Source organism: Vigna radiata, chromosome 8, assembly GCF_000741045.1.
Source record: "Vigna radiata var. radiata cultivar VC1973A chromosome 8, Vradiata_ver6, whole genome shotgun sequence".
In the NCBI taxonomy this organism is placed as follows: Eukaryota; Viridiplantae; Streptophyta; class Magnoliopsida; order Fabales; family Fabaceae; genus Vigna; species Vigna radiata.
The window spans coordinates 42,154,292-42,170,833 of NC_028358.1; the positions used below are offsets into that span (position 1 = coordinate 42,154,292).

General features: G+C 32.1%; 3 protein-coding genes across 3 annotated transcripts; 1 reads left to right on the top strand and 2 right to left on the bottom strand.

Moving 5' to 3' along the window:
- Positions 1–749: 749 nt before the first annotated feature.
- On the bottom strand, positions 750–5,578 carry LOC106772840 (zinc finger protein-like 1 homolog). The gene is made up of 9 exons (XM_014659447.2): positions 5,294–5,578; positions 4,821–4,901; positions 4,419–4,539; positions 4,237–4,331; positions 3,461–3,532; positions 2,545–2,787; positions 2,265–2,373; positions 1,959–2,145; positions 750–1,601 (listed from the first exon to the last, which is right to left on the bottom strand). Exons 1-9 carry the CDS (start codon positions 5,315–5,317, stop codon positions 1,520–1,522), a joined length of 1,014 nt encoding a protein of 337 aa, XP_014514933.1. The 5' UTR covers positions 5,318–5,578; the 3' UTR covers positions 750–1,519.
- A 677-nt stretch (positions 5,579–6,255) lies between these two features.
- LOC106772281 (mitotic checkpoint protein BUB3.2) lies at positions 6,256–9,672 on the top strand. The gene is made up of 9 exons (XM_014658578.2): positions 6,256–6,483; positions 6,594–6,724; positions 7,576–7,658; positions 7,786–8,052; positions 8,182–8,257; positions 8,421–8,501; positions 8,991–9,069; positions 9,154–9,254; positions 9,324–9,672. The coding sequence occupies exons 1-9, from the start codon at positions 6,364–6,366 to the stop codon at positions 9,409–9,411; spliced, it is 1,026 nt and encodes a 341-aa protein (XP_014514064.1). The 5' UTR covers positions 6,256–6,363; the 3' UTR covers positions 9,412–9,672.
- An 18-nt stretch (positions 9,673–9,690) lies between these two features.
- On the bottom strand, positions 9,691–13,545 carry LOC106772280 (ATP-dependent Clp protease proteolytic subunit-related protein 1, chloroplastic). The gene is made up of 9 exons (XM_014658577.2): positions 13,252–13,545; positions 12,336–12,448; positions 11,981–12,181; positions 11,756–11,860; positions 11,598–11,660; positions 11,356–11,467; positions 10,415–10,476; positions 10,135–10,323; positions 9,691–10,056 (listed from the first exon to the last, which is right to left on the bottom strand). Exons 1-9 carry the CDS (start codon positions 13,433–13,435, stop codon positions 9,973–9,975), a joined length of 1,113 nt encoding a protein of 370 aa, XP_014514063.1. The 5' UTR covers positions 13,436–13,545; the 3' UTR covers positions 9,691–9,972.
- Positions 13,546–16,542: the final 2,997 nt, after the last annotated feature.

Consider the following 16,542-nt stretch of genomic DNA (forward strand, 5'->3'; position numbering starts at 1 on the left):
AATCACCTAATTAGTTGTAACAAAAAATGCTCATTCAATTTAAATTACTTAAAATTCATAAGTTTATATAAATATAATCATATCTACAACTTTAATAAAAATCTAAATCCACTATTTTTTTTTCAACACTGTATAACTCAATGAACTCAAACGCTTAGATGTAATTATAAAATATTAATTGTTAAACTACATTTTTTAGCACAAAGAAAATAATAAAAAACATGAATATTTATACCTAAAAATATATATTATATTAACATTAAATCCTTCTTATGTAATAGAAAAACAAAGTTGCAACTTCTAAATTTGTTAACTTTTAGAATACATGAATTTCATAATATCAATTTAAAAATAAAATACTAATTTACCATCGCACATAATAAGATAACATTTTTACCATAAAGACAAACGACCAATACAAAACTAGCAATAATAAAAAGGTCACTACAAAAATTATAAATAAAGATTTAAAGTAAAATAATAAGATAAACATTAATTACATATTTATTACTCTGACATTCAAACCAAATTAACTTTAACATTAGAGAACTTTGGACAAATACTCACTCAGTGAACAAGAGTTTAGACGATTGAACAACCGAACCTACTTATTGAAACAAAATGTTATGCAAATATATCTATATCCAAAAAGAAAAACAATAAGGAAATAAAATTGAGAAAAAAGAACCCTTGATAATGTATCTTTTTCTTTTTTTGAAGAGGCAATAAGAAAAATGAGACGAATAGTCTTCTAGAAACAATTTTAAATTTATTTAATTTTATTTCCCCACAATTTAAAAAACATACTTTGGCTGCTTAATTTCTCTCCTCTCAACCAAATGCGTAAAGGTCTAGTCTAAATTATAAGCGAGAGCATGTATGAGTGCTCCCCCAAATGCTAACTTCATGGCATTCTTGGTTGTATTCGTGGTTGCCTATGACTTGTAGGCCCGAACGAATCGTCCAATCTAAATATGGTTTCAGCTGCGCAGTTCTAGAGCATTCCTTCACAATTTTCTGATGGAACAGAAATACTGCTCAACGTCCTACACTCAGCCAAATCAAAAGATAAAGGTCACTAACATGCGGTATCATCAGTGCAGATGCAGATGGTCATATTTTCATATCACATGTCTATGTAAATATATAATGCATAACAACATTGTATGAGCTTTTGTATAAAACTACAGATTAAAATGTTGACTGACTAACAATGTCCATTTGAAATGATGGATACAACTTAATCCAATTAAGATTGCAATATTTAAATCTGCAATTACATTCCAAGAGGGTACCAAAACTGAGGGCAAAGAGCAAAGATGGCTGACTAAGAATTTATGCAACAAGTCACTGTCATCGGCATTCAGATGAAAAATCATCAACAAACTACTTGTATGTTGGCCAAAACAGCGACTGGTCCAAATAAAGAAGCCAAACAGATAAGAAGCAACAAGAAACCAGCAATATCCAAAATGGGAGCCACCGAGCGTCTCCGGATTTTAAGAGCTCCATTGCAAATTTATTCCTCGTTAGGAAGCTCATCCCCTGGACCCCGTTGCACCAGTCTGTAATACAATATACCCATAGTCGCCATGCAAGCCCTGCAAATGGATCATCATAATAACTTCAGTTAAAAACTAGCAGTACATACCACAACTGATACTGCGCATAGTTGTTATATACAACGTAGAGGAATTAGAGCATCAGCATTGCGAAAGATGTATGCCAGATAAATTTAACAGAGACCCTGGGACACATACTACTTGTTACAATAAAGGCCCAGGCTCACTAACCCAGTTGTTCCCACCTGCCCTAAACAAAACACTCCTCGTTACTCATGAATGACTCAAACATAACTTCAACCGCCCAAATTTTAGATCCCAGATTTTTTATCTTTTACTGTTACTGTACTTCCTACTCTGGATTATTATATATTAACATGAAGTGAAGAGCTATACATGATTGCAATCAGAAGAAGAATTTTTCTTGGGTCCATCCTTGATGATCTTTGATGCCGTGTACGGCCTTCTGAGGTTTCAGCTGCATTTGTTACATCTTTCCTTGGAGGCGCAGTCACTGGTAGAGTAGGTAAGGAAGTAGACCAGAAAGGAAGCAAAGCTCTAAGAAACTTATGGTGGAATGGACCTACACTTCCAAAGACGAAATTCAAATTAACAAGCTATAACAACAGAGGAGAGAGGAGACATGTCAAGTTTTAGTCACAATTTTAAAATATTAAATATCATTCAAAAAGACCATATCACCTCGTTTTGAGTACTTTTTCCTATTCCCGTCTTCATCGTCAGCATAGTAAGAAATTTCAGAATTCTGTCGTTCAACATGGACTGAGCCCTTCCTTGTGGTGGCACCAGGCTAAATTATTTGCGATAAGAACAAAACTATATTAGAAAAAATATCAAATACAAGAAACAAGATACAACTCGCGTTGCATAAAAACAAGAGAAATCCAGCCTACTTATTAAGAGTTTTAAGAGGATAGATAAATGCAAACACAATAAAATCGCCATGAAAATATCCTCTTACAGCACCAGGACTTGAGGCTTTCATGAAATTTCCTACTGAGTTAGCACCATCTATCTCCATAATATCAGCCACTGTAAGTTTCGGTAGTTCTGACCCAGTTGCTGGTGAGAATCCATCAACGTGGCCTGAGTTTCCATGATTTTCCCTACTAACCAATGGATCTGAAGAAAAAGCAGGCGGAGGACTTCGCGATTCTGTCATTGAGACTGGATGATTTCCAAAAACATTCTTTTCCATACCAGACTGACAAAAACAGATAAAAACTAATGAAAATTTTATTTGTATAACGAGGAGAAAACAGACAAGGAAAATCATCAGACAAAAGAAAGAATGGAAGTGTGGATTTATATGATTTTTAGATACGGTAACTTTTTTCTGCAGCAATAATCAACAATTCACAACCACGATTATTGATCGGTGGTACAGCACTAACATTCAGTACTGTGCCTCTAACAAAGAATCAGACACGATGCCTTGACTGAATTTCATAATCCTAAATATCATCGCTTCCATAGTGACCCCGAAGAAGCTGAACGAAAAATTAGATGGAAATGAAACAGAAACTAATTATATTAAAGTATATGCGTAGTACAAGCATTTGCTAGTAAATAAATTCTTCTGATTGCGTGATAAGTTCAATAGGTCTTAGCAGAAAAGAATGTTGTCATTCCATATAATACTATTTCATTGTACTCGTCAAATAGTGAAGACTGAGAAAGACCAGGAACAACGGGGATTTTCTTAAACATAATATGAATATAATTGTTAAGGCCCAACTCATTCATAATTCGTAAATGTGGCAATGTTTATGGCAACAAGCTTGTTCTACATTTCTGTATATCAAGAAATATAACCCAAATATATCTCAAACCAATAAAAAGTGAGACAATAATATACTGTCAACTTCATAAATCACCTGCATGATAGCTTCCTTCAACTTGGAATGTAGACGTGACCCCGAATCTTTCACACTTTTGGGAGGCCATATCTGTACAGTTATTTCATCAAACGACACATGGAAAAAAATTATGGAGAATTTTACTGTACTACAGTCTAAGTTAGTTTTAAAAGGTAAATGCAAAAACATGATCACAATAGTGGTTTACCAAGTTACATTTTATGTAGCTAATTCTTAATAGAGTGTCTATTTCCAAAACATACTATAACTCTACCTGCTAATAAACTACTTTCGTGACTAGGGTCCCTCCTAAGACAAGCCACTATGTAGTGGTTTTACAAGAAAAACTAATGAATGGTAAGCTTTCTGGAGTTTCTATCTACAACTCATAATTAAGAAAAAAAATTAAAAGAAATAATAAATAAAATGGGGAGAGAAAAAAATGTTGGGAATAGCAAGTAATTTTCTTTTCCCGCTTTGTACACACAGTTCTGGGCACCTAAAACGCCAATTGCCTTTCTAGTGCTTCTGTCCAATCTCTCAAGGATTATGAATTTGAAAAGTAACAAAGGGAGGGGAGGAAAACATAAGAGTAGGATGCTTTTCTCTCTCTGTTTCTGCATAATGCTCAAGGAAAAGAACACTGTAAACCATGTTTTGAAGTTTGAACAAAACCAGACAGAAACCTCATACTAGCTTTCAGTTAAAACATATAAATTAAAAAATGAATTTCAATCAGTAGTTTCTTATAAAAGAAGACAGGAACAGCTTGAAGGTAGATCAGTAGATCTTACAGAAGTAGAACATGAAGGACACGCATATCCTGCTGGGGCAGTATGGGGAGGAAAACTCTTGATATGCGAGACGAAGCAGTTTGTGTGGATAACATCTATGTACAAAATTTAAATTTATAAATGTGACAATGCAAGCCCAGCCAAAAATTATTTGGAAGGAAAACATAAGAAAAACCACATACGCAAGCAGCCCAGTCGAGTAGTTTGAGATGCATCCCCCTCTTCTAAAACAGCCTGACATTGGCAGCATTTAGGAGGCCAATCATACTCCCCATCTATAACCCATTCCGAATAAGTTCGGACCTGCAAAATTTACAAAGTAGACGCAGCTTAACCCTGGAAACTCTGCAGCTTCAAACATAAATATGTGGACAAAACTGCAATATCCCCAGTAATACTCAGTACAAAACAAGAAAAAATTGAAGTCTTGGACCAGGAAACAAATGACCAAAAATAATATATTGAATGGTCAGCAAAAACAAGAGGAGGAAATGAAAAAGGAAAGAACTAGAGATCAAAGACTATATAGCATACATTGAGAGTGAATTATGATAAAAGATATGAATTGTAGAAAAATAAATTACCACGCAGATTTGGTGCTCCGGGAAGCAGATACATTCCCCGCAGACAGGAACTTTGTGCACGAAGCAGTATAACTTAGTAGCCTAAAACATCATACAGAACACACAACACAGCATTAGCTCTAATTCAAAGAAAGAAAATGGGAAACAACTAGCATAGCTCCCCAAGATAATCAAGAAACGAGAATCACATGCAACAGCAACAAGCCAAGTCAAATCACTTGTATCAATTTTATGCTCAAGTGCAAGCACCTCTTTCCATCACCCAAATGCATATTCAAATGAAAATAAAAATCAAATCACGCAAAAATGAAAGCACGTAGATCACCCGCGATTGATCTGAATAGACAATACCAATCGGATTTACAAACCCAGCAAACAAATGAATCGTGATTGGGAAAACACAAATCAGGGTTTTGGAAAGAGAAAGAAAAAGGAGCCGAACTGTATGCAAAAAAAGAGAAAACGAACGGAACCTTGCGACATTTGCAGACCACCATTGCATTGAGGGGTATAATTCAATTGAATCTGACGTTATTCGGAAAAAGAAAATCAAGAGGATTTAGAAAGGGGAATTGAAGCGAAGAGCATGATCAAATAATCGAAATCACGTAGACAATAATATTTTTCTCGTGTTGATTCACTGAAAATGTTGTTTGTGTTGATAATAGGCTCAGTTCACTCCGAAACAAAACCCCCTCCTACGTTTGCAATTCAGATCCGTTTGAGTTTTTCTTTTTCTTCACATTTTTTTTTTCTCTTCTGTTAATTAATTATTTGCAAAAACAGGTGAATAAAAACATCCAAAAAAAGGTTTACGGGCCGGGTTAGTAATATGGGCCACTGAATTCTTTAGTCAGCGAGGTTACTTCCTACACCACATTATTGTTTTCTCGGACCCCATCATTTCTTGAATTTATTTTTCTGAATAAAATAAACAATTCCGGAATTTTTTTATGGAAGTCAAACATTTCCTCCTTTTGCGGAAAGGGTGAGAGTATAAATTTGATGAGATGCAACTGCCTTTTTTATGTAAACAAAAAAGAATTTAACTAAAAGTAGACTGAGATAGTGGAAAATATTTATATAATTATTGCCTTAAAATTATTTTTATCATCCTTTCATGATATCGACTATGATATATATGTTTCTTAATTTTAATATTTTATTTTATTTTATTTTATTTAAATTTGCTAAAAAAAACATTATTTCATTATTTTTTATTTTATTTTTAATTTTATTAAGAACACACACTAACCAAAATTTGACACGTATTTTCAATAATGCTTCAAAAAATACGATTTCTTGTAGTATGAAAACTTGTGTATACATAAAATTAAATTATTTCTCTATTCAACTAATTTATTACAAGTAGGAATTAGATTTGATTATATGTTATTACCTATCCTGATTTATTATCAAGTTAGATTTTTGGTAAACCCCATTGGAACATATGACGTTAAGATGAATGCGTGGCTCCTAAGATTTGAAATTTGAATAAAGGGTCACTTTCACTTCAACTTTCAAATTTCAACAAATCGCAGAGATGGCTTCTGCGGTGGCCGCCGCGGCGGGGCAAGAGTTGTCGAATCCTCCATCGGACGGAATAACGAATCTCCGATTCTCAAATCACAGCGATAATCTCTTGGTCTCCTCATGGGACAAGGTATGTATGCTATGCATACTCCTCCTTCTCACTTATCAATTACGTACTTCCCGTGCGATGCTATGTATGCTATGAGTTTTATTGCCTTCATTGGTGTTTGCGTGATTCAGAGTGTGAGGTTGTACGAAGCGAGCGCCAATGTGTTGAGAGGAGAGTTCATGCACGCTGGCCCCGTTCTCGATTGCTGCTTCCACGACGATTCCTCCGGCTTCAGTGTCGCCGCCGACAACACTGTCAGACGGTCACACTCTTTCTCTACTCTTCAATTTCAAACTTGTCGTAGATTGTTCTCTTCTTGTTTGGCCTGTAACCTAGATGTTTAAAGCCCCATAATGCCATATTCATATAAGGCATCATTTATCTTCTAAATTCCAAAATTTGATAATCCAAAGTTCAAAATTAACTCTTAGTAGAAATTGAGCCTATCTTGACTTCTTCGTCGTTACTTCTAAGAAAAAAAAAATGAAATTTATGTTTTATAAACTAAAATTATTTTATACGTCAATTATAAAATAAATCTTGATAAAACTTATAGAAAATAACTGTTACATTTTATAAATGAATTAGTTTTAACTTAAAATTCCTTTTATGTTTTGTAGAAATGTTTATTGAAATATTTCTCCACAAAGGATATGTTCCAACACAAGAGGCGCCCTATGGATATAGATTTCTTTGTAGTTGTTTGTTACCACTTTGAGGATAGTTTACATTTAGCCTTTGTTGGGTAAATGGGGAATACAGAGGAGAGGAGAGATGCAAAATTAATTTTATATTTGGTTGAGGAGAAGTAAAAGAAAAGAAAAATTAAAAGTTGTTAGACTCAGCAGTTATTTTAATCTATTTCTTATTTCTTTTCTAAAATAAAATACTTTTATTCTCATTTTATGTCTTGTTTATTTTCATTCATTTTCCATATTTTCATCTTTTCTTCCCGTCCTACCAAACTGATTCTAGAATGGACTAAAATGTAACACAAATCATGTCTGTTTAGAGAGGGAATTGTAAATTTTAAATTAAGGGAATAGAAACTGTAATTTATGCATCTCAAAGCCGTGAAGAGAGTAATTCACCCTTTATATGATTATGCTCCAGGCTTTTCTTCAGCTCTAATAAAGAGGATATCCTAGGAAGGCATGATGCGCCTGTTCGTTGTGTTGAGTACTCCTATGCTGCAGGTCTCTCTCCTTTCGATCTCTGTGATGTTAAACTCATCTCATCTATGTTCTTATGTCACTTAATTCCGGGGAATTATTCTTAAAAGGATATTTCACGTTTACTTGTATCTTGTCTGTCACACCACAGGGCAATTGATCACTGGTAGTTGGGACAAAACCCTGAAATGCTGGGACCCTAGAGGTACAAGTGGCCAAGAGCGCACACTCGTTGGGACATATCCACAGCCTGAGCGTGTTTACTCTCTCTCTCTGGTTGGAAATCGCCTGGTTGTAGCAACAGCTGGAAGACATGTTAATATCTATGATTTGAGGAACATGTCTCAACCTGAACAGAAAAGAGAATCTTCATTGAAATATCAAACTAGATGTGTGCGCTGTTACCCTAATGGAACAGGTAAACTTTAACTATCTAACTCAACCGTTGATTTTCAAAGATGACAAAACTTTAAATAATGATTAACAAGGCCTCTGTCGTGTTTTTATCCAATATTTCCTTTCATATTTGTACAACTACATTATGCAGGATATGCACTTAGTTCAGTGGAAGGGCGTGTCTCGATGGAATTCTTTGACCTCTCAGAAGCTATCCAGGCAAAAAAGTAAATACTTCTTTATTTATTTCTCTGCTTTCCCTTCTTAATAATACTGTGATATGGATATTTTGAACTTCTTTTTCATTCATATGATGGTCTGTCAGTCCATAGGAAAAATAGCATGTATCCATCAACTTCTGGCTGTTAATGATTTATGACCTTTGTGCAGATATGCTTTCAAGTGTCACAGAAAATCCGAGGCCGGAAGGGACATTGTCTATCCCGTAAATGCAATTGCATACCACCCCATGTAAGTGTTTTAAAATCATAGAATTTGAAATACTTCTAAAGCAAGACACTCTCTGAAGAGTATTTCAAATTGCTCTTACTTAACTGTCTATCTACTATTTACAAGGTCAATAGCGGTAGCTTGCATCATTCGAGGTTCTAGTTGAGAAATGTAAATATAACTTATGTTAAGAACGTAATGTAAGTACATGTTGTCATTCAAAATAGAGGGTAGATGTTTTTTCACAGTTTGCGTGGTAAAATAAATGCATGGCGTTAGAAGATGAGGGTTCTGTATTACAGTGTTATAAATATCCACAATCTTTAACTTAGCTATAATTTCTTGTGTTCTTCCTTTACCGAATTCCTAAAACTTAAAAAGCTCTAAAGATGAAGAGCTGTGAATAATTAACTTTTAAATGAACTTTGGAATTACATATTGTTCATGTTAGGGTCACTGACTCGTTGACTGAATTGTAACCATGAAAATGCTTAATAAAAATCTGTGCAGATATGGAACGTTTGCCACAGGTGGTTGTGACGGGTATGTTAACGTGTGGGACGGAAACAATAAGAAGAGGCTATACCAGGTTTGATATTCTTTTGGTTTGAGTAATTGAATGACCAGAATTTTGATATGGTAATAATTTCTAAATTTTCGTTTTCTCTTCCAGTACACGAAATATCCTACCAGCATTGCTGCACTGTCGTTTAGCAGAGATGGACGCCTGTTGGCTGTTGCATCAAGTTACACATTTGAAGAAGGACCTAAAAGGTATGTTCTGTATTTAATTATCTCTCTTATACGAGCTTGTTTGAGTAACTTTGTTCATTGCATTCACAGCAACGAATCAGATGCTATTTTTGTCCGTAGCGTAAACGAGATTGAAGTGAAGCCGAAGCCCAAAGTCTATCCCAATCCTCCAGCGTAATTCTTGATGGCCATTTTAGACAGGGTTTTCTTTTTTTATTTAGTGTTTCACTTCCCTCTTGTGAATGCCAAAAACAAGTGTACTAATAGTTTCTGTTTTTCTAGATTTTCTTTAAACTGTGCACTTCGTGCAAGTAGGTATATTGTAAAGTAGAAAGTGAACTCACATATGCATTCACTTAATTGCAAAACAACTATTGCGAAATTTTAATCTTGAGACAAGAAAAATGAAAGCAAAAATTTTCAAGGATGCAATGCCAGCTACTGTGCAAACATGACGTGTCTCAATCAAGTCCATCTCATTGGTAATGGTTCGATATTTACATTTTTAAAAACCTGGTCATTTTCTTAAGTTATTAAAACTAAGCATATGTAATTTAAGTATTGAAAAAGTCACCTAACAGCCAAGATACAATTTTCATATAATATCTCTCCGTTGAAAGTTTCCAATTTGGCCTTTTGATGAGATAGCTGCTTCACCTTTACACCAGGCGCCAACTTAAACCCATAAGCATTGAAGGGCATTGCATTCGGAGCGATTAAGTAGCCTTTCGCTGTGTGATTACCTGAATCCCGAAGGAGACGCTTGAGGATCGACACCACCTTGATTCCTCATACTTGATTGAGCAAGCATTTCATCATAGTTCTGATCAAGACAGTTATAGTAAGTATATTATATAAACGTTTAAAGAGAATATCAATGGTAAATAGAAACAATTATTACCCGCTTCTCAAATGCAGAATCCGTCGAACTTGACTGAATGATTTTGTCAGCAAGTCCGTAGTCTATAGCTTGCTGTGCTTGAAGATACTTAGGCCTCTGGACATCTTTAGTAATTTCTTCCTTTGATTTCCCTGTCCCTTTTACCAATAGATCAATGTAATAGTCCGAATTTGCCTCAAGCTCCTTTGCCTGTATGTGTTTTGCCAACATAATTGATATAAACATAGTGTCAAAAATAATGAAGAGAATATAGAGAAGAGAACATACAACAAACAGGTACCTTGATCCACATGTCTATAACAGCACCACTTGATCTATTGACTTTTGGGAGATATAATTTTGCTGCAATAGCAAAGAGTTAATCCTCGGTACGGCAATGATAAAGACATAGTTTATTTATACACCCCTCTATTCCACATAATTTATTCAGAGCATACGAACGGCTATCTTTCTACCTTGTCAATGATCAAAACAACCAACTGACAGGAAGAAATATCCCTATCTATTCAGAAATTTCGGGTCAGAAAAAAATATACCAATTAAATGTTGAGGAGCGGAAAGAAACTCTATAGCCAATACAGAAGGCTTTCTATGAAAATTCAATCCAATCAAGACATTTTTCTATGTTTTACTGAACTATTGTATGTGTGGTCAGAATCAAGACTATAGTGGTGCTATGTGTGTCAAAATATGAAGGAAAATAGGTTATAGTTGTGCTCGAGGAATAAATAATACAAAGCCCACACAACACTGGTAAAGAAACATGACTAATAAGTCGTTCTGCTGTGGCTGCAGCCTTTCATTCCATGAACATGTAGGCCACGTTTGTGCACAAAGCATTGTAGCATTACATAAAGATCGAAATTCTTTTATTAGCCCCCTGAAAATTAGGATCTCCTTTAAACACAACAATCACCACAGCTTCAGTTCACACTGATCGTAAGTCTACAATCCATGCCCTAAGGATACTAAGAACTAGAATTCGATAAACTGATATTCTGCAAAATACTTCTTAACAAGCATATTAGTAGCCAGTTGATAAAAAAGTGTAATATGTGATGACAAAAGAGATAATGGGAAAATTATAAATCAGTAACCCATTGTCTATTCTTCAAATATACTGATGAATCGGATACTATAGTTGTCAGAAGTTCCAAAAAAAAACACAATAAATAAGTGAAAGCAATTTTTTTCAAAAGTTTGCAAAGATGTGATTCGTACTAGATGAGTTTGGTTGTACCGCACGATAACCGTTTGTTCCAAGCGACAGAAGCATTGCTGCCTGACCAAATGCCATACCACAATTCACAGTATACACATCTGCTTTGACATACTTCAAGCAAAAAGAAATAAGATTAATTAAAAAGAAAGTTACAAAAGAGTAGTTCAAAGAGAAAAATCATGCCTCAGCCTTGGTGGGGTAGGAGTAGTAGGATTGGTACATAATTCATGATAAAACTTACAGACATCATATCAGCTATGGAATATGCGTCAGTTTCTGATCCCACTGTCTCGTGCTTCTCATTCTGAACAGGAAAAAATGGTAAAAAAGAAGCAATTATATAAATCAGCACCTCATACATCACAAGGAAAAATGTTAGAAAATGGTCAAAACACTTACCTGAGTTCCAGATGAATTAATGTAAAAGTAAATAGGTTTGGTTGGGTTATCAAAATCCAACCACATGAATTGAGCAACAATAAGTTCCGTCACAGCTGGAACAATCTGTAAAAATTTATAGAGACTTACAGAGGAAAATAAAAAAGATGGGGGTGAAAGATATAAGGTATTTTTCTATATACGAAGTGGCGAGCTAAAAACACAAGCCGTCAGGATGAGGCTTACCGGCATGCCCAGATAGCATATTCGAGCATCCAAAAGCAAAGAAGGCAGATCTGGTGGAGCAGTTTGTGGCCTTTCACTTCCCCAACCTCCTTGATACATTCTAACACTCATGCTGTATTTTGAAGCATCATTTTTGCCCATGCCAGATACACTCCACGTTCCACCATTATCTATATAATTCTTGGCAGATGAGATGCTTTCCTGTCACAATGATTAAAATTACGAGCAGTTTTGAATAGTCTTATTAGCCGTGATAAAATCTGGGTGCTTTGCAAAATTAGGTTACAGTTTAGCATATTTGCTACTATAACATCACAGAAAGTTAGACAGTATGAAGAATATATATGGTGAGAACCTCTGTAACTCTTTCAGTTTGCCGGCCGATAGCATCTCCTGTCGTGAACATGTCCATTTGTGAAGGTGTAAGGCCATATAGATATTGAGGTACGTTCTTGTAGTTTTGCGTCACTGCATATGATAAACAAAATAAAACTAAAGGTTGGGCACCCGATTTTTAAACCTTTCAACTGAACTTGAGAAAAAAAAAATTAAGATTTTTTATTTGGGAGAGTCGTCCAGAAAATATCATCCAAATTAATCTAAGAGCACGAATTTGAAGCTTTATGATATAAAAACAACCTTTAAAACCTCTGTTTGCCTATAACACTTTGAAACACCAAGAGTGTGAAAACCAGTCAAAACTGAAAATGGAGACGCATATTGTTAATTTGATAGCCAACCAAGACTTCACATAGTCTTGTCCAAGGCTGTTTCTCCTAGTGTATACTACAAGAATTCATAGTATCTCTTTATTTTACTTTCCTACAAATTATGCACATAATTCACTATCTGTTCTACAAATAAAATTCAAAAGACACATCTATATGCATCTGGTATTTAGGGGAGAAATGAATATTACCTACATTTTTTCTCAAAATTTAAGGACCTATGGTTCATGCCCCTGAAACTTGACGATATTGGACAAAAAATAGGAAGGTAAAGTGAGATTCAATTTAAGTATTTAAACCTTTCTAAGGGGGTAAGTAACCAATCGCATATACTCACTCGACAGTACAGTTTTAAATCACATAAAAAACACTAAACTAATTCATAACCAGATTAAAAATCCCAACTTCTTCAATTTTTCTGCTCTAACTTTTCCTATAAAACACATTCAAGTAATTTTTTTTTTTCTTTGGCCTAATCTAAATCGAACAGAGAAAATTATCATCAAACACAAAAGAGAAGGAACGAAAGGTATAAAAACTAACATCCATCTGCAAGATTTTCCTTTCTGAACTGTTTGGGGACGTGGTCGAGGGAGCACTTAGCAGAGAAAGAGCTGAAGCCGCGTGGTGGCACTCTTCGAGAAAGGGGAAAAAGTTTTGTTCCACGGAGGAAGGAAGAATCGTGGATGAAGGACCCAGAAAGCGGTGGAGAGAGAGAAGAGGACATGGGTACCAAAGTTTCAAAATTTGATGTGAAGGGGCGAAGGGTATGACACCAGAAATGTAGTTTTGGTTCGAACGGCGAGGAAGATAGGTGTGCTAGAAACCACTATCCACTTCTTGTGGTAAACGGGTCGGGTTATAAACACTATTCTGTTTTTTTCATAATCTTAACACCTCTATATCTTCTTGTTAAACTGTTTTTATATATGTTTAATGATGTGATTAGTTTTAAATTATCTTTGTATGTCTGGTTTTTATTGTCATATTATAATTAATATAAGATAGTTTTGATAACTCGAAGTTGGGAAGAAAAAATATAAATGGTTTTCAATGAAATTATAATTATAAAAAATACATGTACTATGTATATTTAATTTTTTTATGGTAATAAAAAATAATGAAATTATAATTATAAAAAAAATATAAATGGTTTTTACAATTTAACTATAAATAATTTTTATTAATTTTGTACATTATTTTATTTGTTTTGTTTATAAATTTTACTAATTTAATTTTTTAAAATAGGCTTAATATAAAAGAAATGTTACTTTGAAAGGTAAAATTGAAACAAAAATAATATTCTTTATATAATAATATAGATAAAATATAATTAATTTTATTATTATAATTACAAAAAAAATATAAATAAATTTGTACTTTGATCGTAGATAATATAATTATTTTATTTTTAAAAATGGTTAAGTTTAAGAAAATAGTTAAGTTAAAAAATACTTATAATATATAACTAGAAAAATGATTATTTTAGTTCTAAAAAATAGTTATCTTGAAAAAATGTGTATAGCAGAAAATAAAATCATATGTAGAAGAGAAAATATTCTTTTATTTAGATAAATCATTTTTATCATAAGTTCATAAAATAACTAGGGACAATGTTTAATATTTGTGGTATGGAGTTTATAAAAATACTATTTTTCAGAAAAATATTTAAATCAAACTTCATATGTGTATACAGAATTTAAACTTTTTATATTTAGCTTTTCAACTATTTATATCTTACTGTCCATAACATCTTTTCTTTTGTCTATGTAATATAAAAAATAATATTAATTATATTTATGATAGACTTGAAGATGTAATCACTTCTTTTAACAATAAAATTGAACATTTTCTCTTGATTTCGAAAATACTTTTTAATGGTGTATATAACTTTCTAAAATTTCTTAAAACTACAAATTGATTTCTATATATTTTCTAACAAATGTAAATTGGTACTTAATTTTTTTTTTAGTATTTGCAACTTAGAATTTGAGTGATTTAAATAATTGTAATTTAAAACCTTGTTAATTTTTTATAATTGCAATTAGACTCCTTCTAACTAATTTTGTTGATTTTTACAAATCCTGCAAATTTTTCATTCAATATACAATTATTTAATTTCAATATGAATTTAATATAAAATTTATAACTTTTTTATTTCGTTGGTTTAGTTGTAAAATTCATCACAAATGAGATTTATAGAAAATTTTCTATTTTTTTTAAAGACGAAAATCAAGATAAAGAGACACTAATTCATAGAAAGAATGTATAAAAAATAATTTTAAATGTTTTATTTTTATTGGAATATAGAATTTTGAGCTTAGTGTGTTAAACAAAATATATGCGTTTTACAAACTTAAACTCAAGTTTATTGATTCAATTAAAAATAAGAAACTTCTTTATGCAGTTTCATTATTCTTGTATCTCACGCATATTTTCTTTTTTAATCTCTACAATTTTAATGTAAATTTTCAAACAAATTTAATTACATATGGTACAATTTTAATGTATACAGACTGTACAAATATAAAAATAATATTTTTATATGTCGCATGATATAATATAAAACATCTACATGTTCCACGATTTAAAACAATAATTACAATAAAAATGTAATTGAAATTTCAAAAAATATGATATATAAGAAAAAATTTCCTTAAAAACAATATAAATAAGTGTACTAATCTCATTTTTATCCTAAATATCATGTATCCATGATAATAACAAAGTAAAAATATTCTTGTACTAATATGATATGACTTATTTAATATAAAGGATAAATTTGAGTAGACTTTTTTTTTCCACCTGAATCTATCAAACATCTCAAATATAATTGTTAGGATTTTCTTTTATAAATTATCTTTATTTGTTTGAGTAATTTTTTTTTCTATAAATTCAATAATAGTTTTTACATTTTTCTCACAATTGCTTAAACAAGAGAAAGAAAGAGTCAAGGTAAACTATTTTCTTTTTTTTCTTCTTCAATTTATTTCTTAATTAATTAAACCATTAGTCACAGTTTCATTTAATTAGGTCTAGGACTAAGATTTATTTTATCCTATTATTCTTAAGTCACATTTTATAAATTTTCTTTTTTTAATTTTAATCTTAGAGTGTCATTTACGTAAGAATACTTAATCTCAATCTCTAAGTCTTTGTTTTTGCACATTTTTCTCTAAATGTACAATCAACTATTTTTATTTAATATTTATGTATAAACAATTTGCAAAGTTTGTAATTAACTAATTGTATATGAAAACCTAGGGCCAGGTTAAAAAATCACCTCGTTTAAAATTTTATACTAAAATTATAAATAAAATAGGTTCATTGTATTACTTATATTACTTATAAAATACATATGCAAAAAATTATGTTTTATTTTTTGTTGTTTTGATAGTGATTTGTTTTTTATTTACACTATTTTTCTTTTTACAAACAACTTTGTATAATATTTTAACTCAACAAATAAATAATTTAAATGTATATGCGAAGTTTATTAATTGTTATATCATATTATTAACAAAATCAAACACAAATGGACAACTATATATTTTGTAATTTTATTTGAATTATATCATATTATTAACAAAATCAATTTTTTTTAAAAACACGATCTTTTTGTAATTTTTTTTATTTCTTTATTTATCATTAAACTAAACCAGTGTGTGATATATAACATTTTACTAAAGAACAATTTCATCCAATCCAAAAGACCAAGTGTCACCGAAATAACTTATATAGTTAAAAAAAAAATATAAAAGTGCATTAGTTTTAATCTAACATAAATTACATAAAGTTAAACACAAAATAACGATTCTGGTTGAAATTGGAATA

Coding starts and splice junctions, on each gene's coding strand:
- LOC106772280 (XM_014658577.2), bottom strand. CDS start 13,435: ATGTCCTCTTCTCTCTCTCCACCGCTTTCTGGGTCCTTCATCCACGAT. Junction 12,449..13,251: donor GGAAAATCTTGCAGATGGAT/GTTAGTTTTTAT, acceptor TATCATATGCAG/TGACGCAAAACTACAAGAAC. Junction 10,477..11,355: donor GGTACAACCAAACTCATCTA/GTACGAATCACA, acceptor TTGCTATTGCAG/CAAAATTATATCTCCCAAAA.
- LOC106772840 (XM_014659447.2), bottom strand. CDS start 5,317: ATGGTGGTCTGCAAATGTCGCAAG. Junction 4,540..4,820: donor CGGAGCACCAAATCTGCGTG/GTAATTTATTTT, acceptor TAAATTTTGCAG/GTCCGAACTTATTCGGAATG. Junction 1,602..1,958: donor CTTCTTCTGATTGCAATCAT/GTATAGCTCTTC, acceptor ATCCATTTGCAG/GGCTTGCATGGCGACTATGG.
- LOC106772281 (XM_014658578.2), top strand. CDS start 6,364: ATGGCTTCTGCGGTGGCCGCCGCGGCGGGGCAAGAGTTGTCGAATCCT. Junction 7,659..7,785: donor TGAGTACTCCTATGCTGCAG/GTCTCTCTCCTT, acceptor GTCACACCACAG/GGCAATTGATCACTGGTAGT. Junction 8,502..8,990: donor GCAATTGCATACCACCCCAT/GTAAGTGTTTTA, acceptor AAATCTGTGCAG/ATATGGAACGTTTGCCACAG.